At 41.8% G+C, this 11,045-nt stretch overlaps 1 protein-coding gene across 1 annotated transcript in view; it reads right to left on the reverse strand.

The window, feature by feature from the left end:
- Nucleotides 1-11,045, reverse strand: part of LOC108574759 (junctophilin-1-like) — a 61,418-nt gene continuing 50,373 nt past the window's right edge. The window contains exons 4-10 of the mRNA XM_017937400.1: nt 7,904-8,199; nt 7,628-7,795; nt 6,248-7,360; nt 5,653-5,894; nt 4,944-5,081; nt 3,416-3,665; nt 1-60 (exon numbers count right to left, since the gene is read on the reverse strand). Coding sequence (XP_017792889.1) covers nt 1-60; nt 3,416-3,665; nt 4,944-5,081; nt 5,653-5,894; nt 6,248-7,360; nt 7,628-7,795; nt 7,904-8,199 — 2,267 coding nt within the window. The remainder of the gene's footprint in view (nt 61-3,415; nt 3,666-4,943; nt 5,082-5,652; nt 5,895-6,247; nt 7,361-7,627; nt 7,796-7,903; nt 8,200-11,045) is intronic.

Raw genomic sequence — 11,045 nt, forward strand, 5'->3', positions numbered from 1 at the left:
TCATAGGGTTGCGCGGCCCTTTGACGTTGCGGCGAAGGCGGGGACCGTCCGGCCTGCGTCCTGGGATGGCATGCACAGAACACAGCACAAAATGCCACACAGTTACACAGACAAACAAATCGACAGAGAAGAAAAGATACAGATACAGAGAAAACCAGTTGCCTTAGGTTATTCTCGGGATCAGGTACCAGATAATAGGTTTTAGGGGTTAATTATGATTAAATACACTTTGGACTAGAAAGAGAGAGAGAGAGAGAAAGAGAGAGAGAGAGAGAGAGAGAGAGAGAGAAAGGGGAAATATATATACATGTACAGGGTGTTTCAGTGCGAGTAGTACAACCGGGCATGGGTGGATTGTTTATCAAATGATAAATTGAAAATATAAAATAACGATTTGTTTGTTTGTGGCTTCGTTTTTTGGAAAAATTAAGTTTGAGAATTCTTCGCGTACGCTTATCGCACTTCTTTTGACTTTTCTTGGTGTCACATTAAAGAATTTGCAAATTTATCGGCATCGGTTCGTGCTTCCGTGATTCGACGAGCAACAATTTCAGCAATTTCTTCATTAACGCTAGAAGGATCGGCCGGGTTAAAATGATCAATTAGCAACTTTCCAAAAAAAAATGAATTTTAGGTTTGACTTTGTTTCCTCTCCGTTCATTTCTATTTGTATCAATATGAGACTAACTTTTTAATCACGTTTCAACCCTTAGCACTCTGAATTCTTTCTTCATTTCTTTTCCAATAACTCCGCATTATTTTATGTGCTTCATTTAAAAAGTACTTCGAGGGACAATTGGTTGATAGGAAGCAATGTAAACAATTGCTTATACACGTATATGACACTTTTCTGTAACAATTGGACATGTAATGCTGCTTATCTCAGTATAAAAAAAATATTGCGAAATATAATACATATTTAAACTGGCAATGTAAAAATGTCGAGTGTGACCTGTGAATAAAACTGATGTCGAGTCACACTCGACACAGGAGTGCAAAGGGTTAAATTACATAAAAATTTACCTTTGGAAAGATACTAATATGTCATTTCGACCCGGCTGGTCTTTCTAGTGTTAACGTAAGTTTCGATTTCGCTAAAATGTGGTATCAATCAGTATCCTTCGCAACGTTGTTGAAATACCAACGTACAGTGGAATCTGTTAAGTCGAAAGCGTGGCAAGTGCACACGTTCGAGAAGAAATTTCAAACCTAATTTTCTGGAAAACGAAGCCGCGAACAGGCACATCGTTATTCTGGATTTATCTTTTCACAAGGAATCCACTCGTGCCCGGAAACACCCTGTATACATGTCCTCTCGGAGAGCCTCGATGGCTGGATATATTCCTGTGAAAATGTGTCTGATTTCGCTTGGCGAGATTTCGTTTTTCTTCGGTCGACGATGGAGAAAGTCGATTAGGCGACACGAAACAGCACCGATCAGTGGATAGTAGAGGTGAAAAAGAAAAAGAAAAACGTCGTGATGCTTGCCTAATTACGTTCGCTAACTAACGACTATGCGTGTGAGCTGCACAGCGAGATATATTTGAATAAATGATTAAGTATATGTACATGTACGATTATTTACGTTAAACTGGTTAGAGATCATGGATGTACAGAGAAAAATCGTACGATGCGGTTAATGAGCAGGCAAAACAGATATAATAATCGAGAATTGTGAAAATAAACAAAGTGAGCAATCGAAGGTGTATGTAATAAAATAAGTAGTTTGATCTCGTGAAAAAAAAAATAAAATAAAATCGTGCTACGTGGTGAATGGTGAAATTCTACTCTTTTCGTTCTTTTTCTTCCTTCTCTTCTTTTTTGGTAGGCTTGTCTAAACGATTGCGTCGCTCGAAAGGCATTTCCTTTCACGAGAAAACTCTCTCTGTCTCGTTTCCTTACCGCGAGATTGCCGGCTATAAATTCTTAATGTTCCCGCGATGGAAGCGTGAATGAACGAGTAACAGCGAACGATTGTTATCTTGTTTAACATCCGGCGGTATTTTTGAACGACACTCTTCGAAAAAGCGTCTCGTGCTCGCGTTACAACGAAAAACTCGAAAGCGCGTTCCTTGTTCGCGGCGCGAATTTCTCAGCCTTCCGAAGCAGAAGTTTCTCGAACGTTTCCCGGGAGAAATTGTCTTCCATGGGGTGGCCTCGGTGAATAGAGTCTCGGTGACAGAGGCCTGAATGATGCACTAAAGGGGAGGTCGGTAGGAAAAGGAAGTTGCTAATTTGTTTGGATCTTTCTCAATCTCTAAATGAACGCACATCGTTTGTGAAATAGGTTCGGGATTATGTTAAATTGAGAATAATTTTATTCGTAACCCATATCAAAGGCTTGTATTATTACCATTATTTATCTTCGTTATGCAAAATGAACGAATGAACAGGTACATGTAAACACAGTGGTATAGACAATGCGTGAGAGGTTAGGTTTACTTCGAGAATACAGAGTAAAATAAAGGAGGAGAAGAAGATTAAGAAAAAAGGATTAGAATTAAACACAATAGTAGCACCGCGAACATTTTTCACGAGAACTCCCAATTCTAGTTTCAAAAGTTAAAAGTTACAAAATCTTAACAAAGTTTCAATACAAAATATTCAACATTCACAAATGGTATTAACTGAAGCAATTCCAGGCGACAAATGAAACAAAGGAAGAAAAAGAAGAACGAAACAGAAAATGGAATTAATCTTAAAAATTATATACAATATAATTATACAAAAAATGATTATGTACAAAAAAATATCAAGATTAAGAATTATATACAATACACAGGACGTCTCACTTGTAACGTTCATTCAAATTATTTCCACGGGCTATTGGAAGTGAGAAAGAAATGACTGAGAGGAGTTTATATGGTTCGATGACGTGCATCTAGTGATGCTAAAGTCATTCCAAGGTTATTGACATTATTTTATACATCAATACCAGTTTTTTTTTTGTAATGCTACGTTACAGCCAACATCGGGACGAGTTCAACGACCTATGACACAATAACCTCGAAATGACTTCGAACAATGTAAAAATAATAATAATAATTAATATGCCAAAGAAAATATCGATGATCTTCAGGTGACTTTCTTTTCATCGGAAACTCCTTCGGTCGTATTTTCTTACCTTAAATAGCAACGGAAATAATTTGAGTGCTCGTTACGCCCGAAACACCCTGTATAATTCGCGAAATCTCCGAAATAGATCATTGTACAAAATTGAGAGTCCAACAGTGTTAATCGCCAAAGTGGAACTTCAGCTACAGATCCAAACAACCAGCGGCTGCCTTTTCGGGCCTGGTGACGCAAAAGTGCGAGGACGCCGGTGTCGCGTGACAAAATAGAGAGTCAGGAATATGCGAATGTAATATTTATTCGGTGGATAGTGAGTGTATATATGAAAGAGGAAGAGACTCACCTTCGACATGCCGCCCCCGCCGCCGCCGCCGCCTCCGCCACCGGATGCGGTCGAGCCGCGTCCGGGCGTGACGTATAAGCTCTCCGTACGCTTAGGCTGTCCTGAACCCGTCAGAAGTCCCTCCTTCAGGATCGAGCCATCGAACTGGCTGGAAGTCGAGGCTGCATACGTCGGCGTCGCTGCACCGCTGCCCACCACGGATCCGTTCAGCGGTGTGCCTGATCGCATCGAGCTAGGTGCTCTTGTTGATCTGAATTTTGTAAATCGAGAAATTCAATCATCCTCTGATCGTAATTTTTATTTCACGTTGACTGCTTCCGATGTTTAGGTATATGTACTATGGCGCCGCTGAGAAGACGACGAGCGGGACGGCACAGAGGCAAGGGGAGTAGTAAATGTGACCGTTTCAGCCAATAATCAAAATGCGTGTGATCTCTGACTTAACGAGTGTGTCGTCCGCTACAACCAACGAGACCCGCATTTCTTCCACTCGTCATCTTCTCAGCGTAGGACAGTACTGAGCGACGCTCAGGAGTTTGCCCGCGGGGCGACACAGGGGCAAGAGGAGCTTGCATTTCCTGAATCTTCCGCCACGCGATGCTATATGATCCGATTCGTCGATGATATCGCGTTCGGCCAATAATGACAATACGTCTGCCCTATTTTTATGATTGTGCAAGAACCGACGGAAAAATTTCGAGGGACCCAAACACGGGAATCGAATCCGGGACCTTCGGCTTCGCGCACTACGCCAACTACTCCCTCTCTATTCTCCCTTCGAGGTTTCCTATTTGGGTATGGAGGCCCCGATACTACTATTGTATTAGAAAAGGTGGCCTTATGGGGATACGACTCAACCAGACTCGCACTCCTTCCAGGGGCAAACTCCTGAACTCTAGGAAATAAATTGTTGCAAATGGTTAATGTGTATAGGTGGTGGAATTGATGTAGCGAGGTCGTAAGTTGAGGCATTAAGGTCATAGGTAACACACGAATTGATATTTCTGATTTCTGCTCGCAATCTTTCATAAACATGTTCATGATTTCATTCACAATTAAGTCCACAGTTGGTCCTTTGAGTTATACAAAGTGTCTTGCTTATAATGAACATGTCAACTATTTCTGATAGTATTGTAAGAAAAAATGACTAAGAGGAGTTTATATGGTTTGTGTTTACATCAAAGCAGATTCGAGATCTTTATCTCCCTCAGTGCTGAGTACTGAGTGCTTTACTTTCGAATAGCCAGCAGTCAAAGGGTTAATTGTGAACATGTTCGGTTTGTAAATTAATTTCTTTGAGCAGCTGATGGAAACGAGATGGAAGAGGTTCTAGATTTATAGATCAGTGCATATTGCTATTTCTATTAGCACTGGTTGAATTGTTTCATTATTATTGTGCTCGAGTGATGGTTCGTTAAATTTCTAAAACGACCTCGTTAAGATCCAAAGATAGAAGACGAAGGTTATGGTAATTGAGGAAGAGTGATCCAGATCGATGTCTTGTGGGATCAAGAACATTTTGAATCACCTGTCGAGCATGTCCTGGGGCGGATTTGTGACGGTCTTATCGATGGACGGCTGTCTCGATCCAGTCAACCGGGAATGCGCTCTAGCGTAACGATCTACGGAACTACCACGGCTGGGCGGCACCTTATAGTGATCTAGTCTGTAAAACGAAACACGAAAACTCGTTGAATTATAAACGTGCTACTTAAAATCAAACGAAAATAGTCGAACTCGAAAATCCTGTAAAAACACAAAACCTTAAAACTGTTTCTGTCCAGGCGACCAAAAATGTTTCCTGCAATTTTTCTCTCGTTGAATGAATGATAAATAAACCCTGAATTACGTTCGATTCGATGAACATTTCACCAGAGGAAGAACAGTGCTTGTCAAATCGAAATGCATCGATTTACTAATGGCTGTTTGTGAATCCTGACTGCCTTCTATCGAAAATTGCAGGAATTTTTTTGATTATCGAATATCAACTCTTTGCACTCCACTAGCATCCCTATAACTACCTTTAAGTTTTATTTACATTAAAATAGAGAAAATAAACAAAAGAAATGAAAATAAATATATTCATATGTACTTATAATTCTTTCTTTCCAAAACAAAATTATTGACTTTCGAAAGCTTCACTTCAAATGTATGCTGAAGATTGCTGATCGATCGTATCAAACAATGCTCGGAGGAGCAAAGGGTTAAAGCATTTCTATAAAAGCTGAACTCGAGACCTGTCGTTTAGCGTCTGTCCAATAGTGTTGGGTCGATCCTGAGCCGTCAGGATACGGCTGTTTCTTCGTATACTCGTGGAACTCGGTGGTCGTTGTGGATCTCCGACACCGTCAGCCGGATACTGCTGTGGAACTTGTGTTTGTTGCTGTGGAGGTGGTTGTTGCTGTTGCTGTTTTCCGTACAATTGCTGAGAGCCGTATTGATTCATCTGGCCAGAGCCATACTGATTTGGCAACGCAGTCTGAAAGAAAATCGAATGAAATCGACACTCTGAACTCTTTCAACAGCACTCCTACATACATATATCCGTTTCTGATCCAGTGCATGTACTAGACTTCTGTCCATAAGTATTAGGTCACACATTGAATGTGAATCAAACCCAAACAATCCTTAGAAAATTATTAAGATCTTAAAAATAAATTACCCAACCTGGAATCATTGGAATGTAATTTAGCTCGTGCAATACTTTCTGTTCGAACATAATGGGTGTCCTAATAATTATGAACAGCAATAGAACAACCTATTCCAGCAAAAGATTTGTTTCGTTGATTACCTGCTATCAAAAGTGTTCTCCAATAATCCAATAAAAATTACCTGCTGATTAGGGTAAGCCTGCATGTTAGGATACCCTTGAGGACCGACCGGTTGTTGCTGCTGGTACAAATACTGATCGCCCTGAGGTGGACTGATTGGTTGGTACTGTGGCTGATTATATGGGCTACCCTGTAGAGGATACTGATTCTGCATGCCGTATTGACCCCCTTGAAACTGGTTAGATGGCTGATACTGATTAGGTATACTGTTCGGGTATTGCATAGGATTCTGAGGCATCGACTGAGGGAACTGCGTCTGATAGAGGTTCTGTCCAGCCAAATTAGCCTGGTTCAGTTGATTCATAGGCAGCTGATTCACCAGCTGAGCCGGGGTCACTTGGTTCAACTCGCTCTGAGATAGTTGATTCTGCGGCAGCTGGTTCTGCTGTATCTGATTCTGAGGCAGTTGATTGGGCATCATCTGATTCTGCTGCAGCTGACTCTGCGGCTTCATGCTGGCTCTCCTAATCGATTGCATCACGTTGCTCGCGGTTGACGTGGCTGACGTGTTCGTCGTTTGCTCAGACGTTGGACTCTTCATCGGTGTTGAGCCAGGCTGATCGACGGTGGCCGCCTTGTGAAGAATACTCTTCCCTGGAACACTGTCTTGAGGTGGTGGCACGTATTTCGATATCTCTCTGTTCCGTAACCTTTCCAGCTCCGGTTGCCTAAAGTCCGGCGCGAATTGTTTCGCCGTCTGTTGAGCAAGCTCCGAATCATCTCTCGCTTCTTCAGCGGCGGTGTCCGCTAATTCTGCTCTTCCTCGAGCAGTAGCTGTTCTCGAGATCGCGATATCCGCCTTCTGAAGAGCGATCTTGCTCGCCCTTTGAGCTGAGTTCACCGCCGCCTCTATCCTCTCACGGAACTTGGCCGATCTGATAAGGAACAGATGCTTCTTCTTCTGGCTGGTGATCAGCACGTTGTTCTTATACTTGCCCTCCTCCTTCGTGCCATCGCGAAACGTCGTGACACCGTAGCCGTACTTACGGTTATTGAACCATGCACCCTCGTACCGCAGGCCATCGCTACGTTCCGATATACCGTAGCCTGACCTCTTGTCGCTCTTCCACTCTCCTAAGTACGTCTCGGTCACGGAGGCGTCCATCTGCTCGTCCTGAAGAAACGAATATTCTTTTGTAGAAGACTAAAAGAGACTTTTAACCCTTTGAAACTTTGGCTGAATTTTTCCTTCATTTTCACTTTCACGAGTGAACATCTAAATGAAACGATTTCACCGATTGTGAATTTAGTTACTTCGAATTTTTATACACAGGTTCGTTGAAAATTTCGAAGGGTGAAAAGTGCGCCAGGTGCTCTTTAAGGTATCAAAGGGCTAAACGATGAATTCTACCGCAAAACGGTTTCACGAGAATTATCTCACCTCGATGACAAAGGACGCATTGCTGTCCGTGTGAACGGACGCCGACGCCTGGCTCCGCGAGCTCTCTGTCGACATCCACGACGCGAAGCTAGCGTTGCTCCTAATACTGCCTCCGGTTCCATGTTTTTCCAGGTCACCCGTGCTTCTCTGCTTTCGAATCTTCAAACCCTGAAATAACGATCATCTCTCAAACGTCTACTCTCGGGAAAGAGATTCCCTTTCTTTTCTCTCGAAAGTGGAATCACACATGAGGCGAGATTCAAATTATTGCTTTACCGAGAGGATACCCTTCTTCAGTGATTTCTCCGTGAGACTCTTTCTGCGCGCTGGAGGATTGTCGCTCCTGGCTTTTAAAACGAAACCACCTCTGCTATCACCGACTCGACGATCCCTTCTATCAGTTGGCTCCGGGGTTGGCGCCACTGCTCCCCCATCGTCCGCGCTTCTCAGAGACGTTAAGGATGCTCTGACTTGCTTCGATGGTTTGTAGTGACTTGCTAATCCAAACGGTGCACTGGCTCTTACACCGTAACCATGCCTCAACCCGTTGTGCCATTGGCCTTGATACGTGCCTGCGAAAAAGGACCCTCTTGTTAATTAATTATGCAATAGGGGTAGCACGTTATGCAACGAGTTACTGTGAATTAGAATTCCAAGACAAGGCTCTGCAGGTTTTTGTTTTCGTCTACTGTTCTTCGACAATTTTTATATTTCTTCGAAATCTCGCGAGCATCCTCCGTTTCGTTCACAATGAACAAAAGGTAAAAGGTAAACGAAACGAATCTCACTCTCAGTATTTGCCCATATAATTTTCACTCTTTGTTCGTAGATCTGATAGATTTTTCAAGAGAACTGTATTTTCTCAAATAAGGGTCACGAAGCTGGTGAAATCCTTGACATCTTCCTTGAAAGCTGGTTAAATGCAATAAGGAATAATGTGAACACGGGTGAGCAAATACTTATAAGCGATAGCGAAGGTGAGATTTATCTATTCGCTGTTTAAATATTGGATCAGGTGGAACATGGTGAAATGTCATACATAATCTGTATTAGATAATCTTTGGTCTGTAGATAGGCATTGTAGTCGGAGTGAAAATTGAAGTTTATTATAAATTTAACTTAATTCTGTTTTATCCCGAAACGCGAGTGTTACTGTATATTACAAAGGAAAGAATTAAAAAGATCGTAAAAATTTGGTGGTAATTTAAATTCGAGATAACCTCAACCCTTTCGCAACGACGTTCGACTTTACCAACGCGTAGTCAGGATAACTCCAAAATTCTTTTTGCCTCAGAATTGACACAATTTCTTTTTCCTCTAAAATTGCACACTTTGTAGGGTAATTGGAAAAATAATTAAAATTGAATATACATACTACCACAGGATTCATATTCCTTAACGCGAAGTTACATTTAATAATAAATTTTCAAGTTTCCCCTCGCTCTCACAATTTATCATAAAGTAGACACACGGTGCGAGTTTAATTCAGTATTAAAATTAATCTGTTCACACACTTCGCACGAAAATGTAAAATTGCGTTAAAAAACGGATTCCCAACTTTCTCGAATAATTTTCTTTCACACAAAGTACACGAGCAGCACCGCGTAGATGCAGTTTCTAAGTTCGTTTAAACCGTATTCTATTTCCTTTTCCCGGAATACGCCGGGACAAATCAACTACCGGGCGCTCCCGTTTCCACCGCGATTTACATATTCCCTTCCTGCCAGGCGAAAACGATATGGTTCAACACCTCTTTGTTAGAAACCGGTACTCTTGGAAATCACGTTCTGGAAACGATCCTGCATACGGACGGATGTGACGAATACCCCCCCGGTGTACTTGGTAATAAGGTGCATTGTTTTTGCCAAAACGTGACCGTGTTTGAAAATGTCCCGCGTGAGTCACGTCACGCCGCGCGATACGTGTTACGCGGTCTCGCGCGACCCAACCCGCGGAATTATCTCTGGGGCTTTTGGCTGGTGTGGCCGCGTATCTCTTCCTCGAAAATGTAAATTCCACGCCGATGAGATACCGCAGACGGTCTGCAGACCGCCGATGTAACACCGGATGGACCGATGATCGTAAAAACCGGCCATTAACGACTGTGCGTTTCGCTCAGGAATTTTCACTCTTTGTTGAACTTTCGTCTCCCTCGTTCTGTTCTCCAGGGTTGTTTTTTTTCCCCTTTTTTCTTTGTTTGCAACGGAAAGAATTCGTACACTTTCTCGCGGCGAAATATCGCGCACGTGGAGAATACATCGGAGAGGAATTTTTCACCGGGTTACATTATTTGTTATTTGTAAATCATTAGCAGGAAGTCATTTTTAACCTCTTCTACTTTGCATTCGTGCGTATTTAGAGTTTTAACGGGTTTGTATATATGTGTATACCGGTGGCGAGAGAAGCTCGCGACCACATTGCCAATTTACCCCGGTTCTTTATGGATCGATGTTAATTAAGCTCGTTTCGGCAGATTTTTATTTATTAAAGTGTTCTGGAAATTGTTGCGTGGCAACCTTTTTCACCGGCGGTGTATGTTAAGGTTATTTGGAGAAATTTTTTAACAGCAGCGTCGAAGATTCTGGCGTTGGTCAGCGACGATCATCGGGTCATCCTACGCGTTAAAAAGTTTCACGCTCGCCCCGCGTACTACATCGGGTCTTGAAAGAGTATACGCTCGTGTTCGTGAAGTTTATTAAACAAAGCGCTCATGTATACGTGGGTTAAATCGTAGTGAACCGTACAGTATGCAGAAACTTTCGTATGAATTATAGAAGTGACCTTAGCCCGCAGACATTTCCATTTTGGTGCACCTACTTTGGAAAGTTGATTTTCACGAATTCACCGACAAATTCAACAAATTTCCACTTTCGTGTCCTAGTACGTCGCGAATCTGACGAGTTCTGTTGGAAAAAGCAGTGCGGCATTTTTCATTTTAGCGGAAATGGTAGATTTCCTGTGGAAGAAGAATCTTTTCTCAATCGAATCGTTGTGGAAGATGAGAAATGAATCTGTAACAATGTTATGCGTTGCAGACGTTATTTCGAATAACGAGTAAATTCGAATAATTCGTGTAAATCGAATTTATTCGTTATCTCTTATTTGTTAGCCGTAGTTTTCAAGATAAAAGAGACGAATAAATGTCTTTTTTCCATGAATTTTATTTAAATATGATTTACTTAAATATCATATTTTCTCAAGCATCTCATCAGAAATCTTGTAGGAATATGGCAGATTAATCATAGTAATGTAGAAGAAAAGTCTGCCAACGAGCGCGTTAAATTTTACGAACGAAGCAACTGAAGTCGAATAACAAATGAACAAACAACGAAAAAGAATTTATTCGAATAACGTCCAACACTGTATCGACCTACCATGTTTTGAACCTACCAAAAAATTGTATTACAAGGGAACTGGA

This window comes from Habropoda laboriosa, unplaced genomic scaffold, assembly GCF_001263275.1.
Source record: "Habropoda laboriosa isolate 0110345459 unplaced genomic scaffold, ASM126327v1 scaffold225, whole genome shotgun sequence".
Classification (NCBI taxonomy): domain Eukaryota; kingdom Metazoa; phylum Arthropoda; class Insecta; order Hymenoptera; family Apidae; genus Habropoda; species Habropoda laboriosa.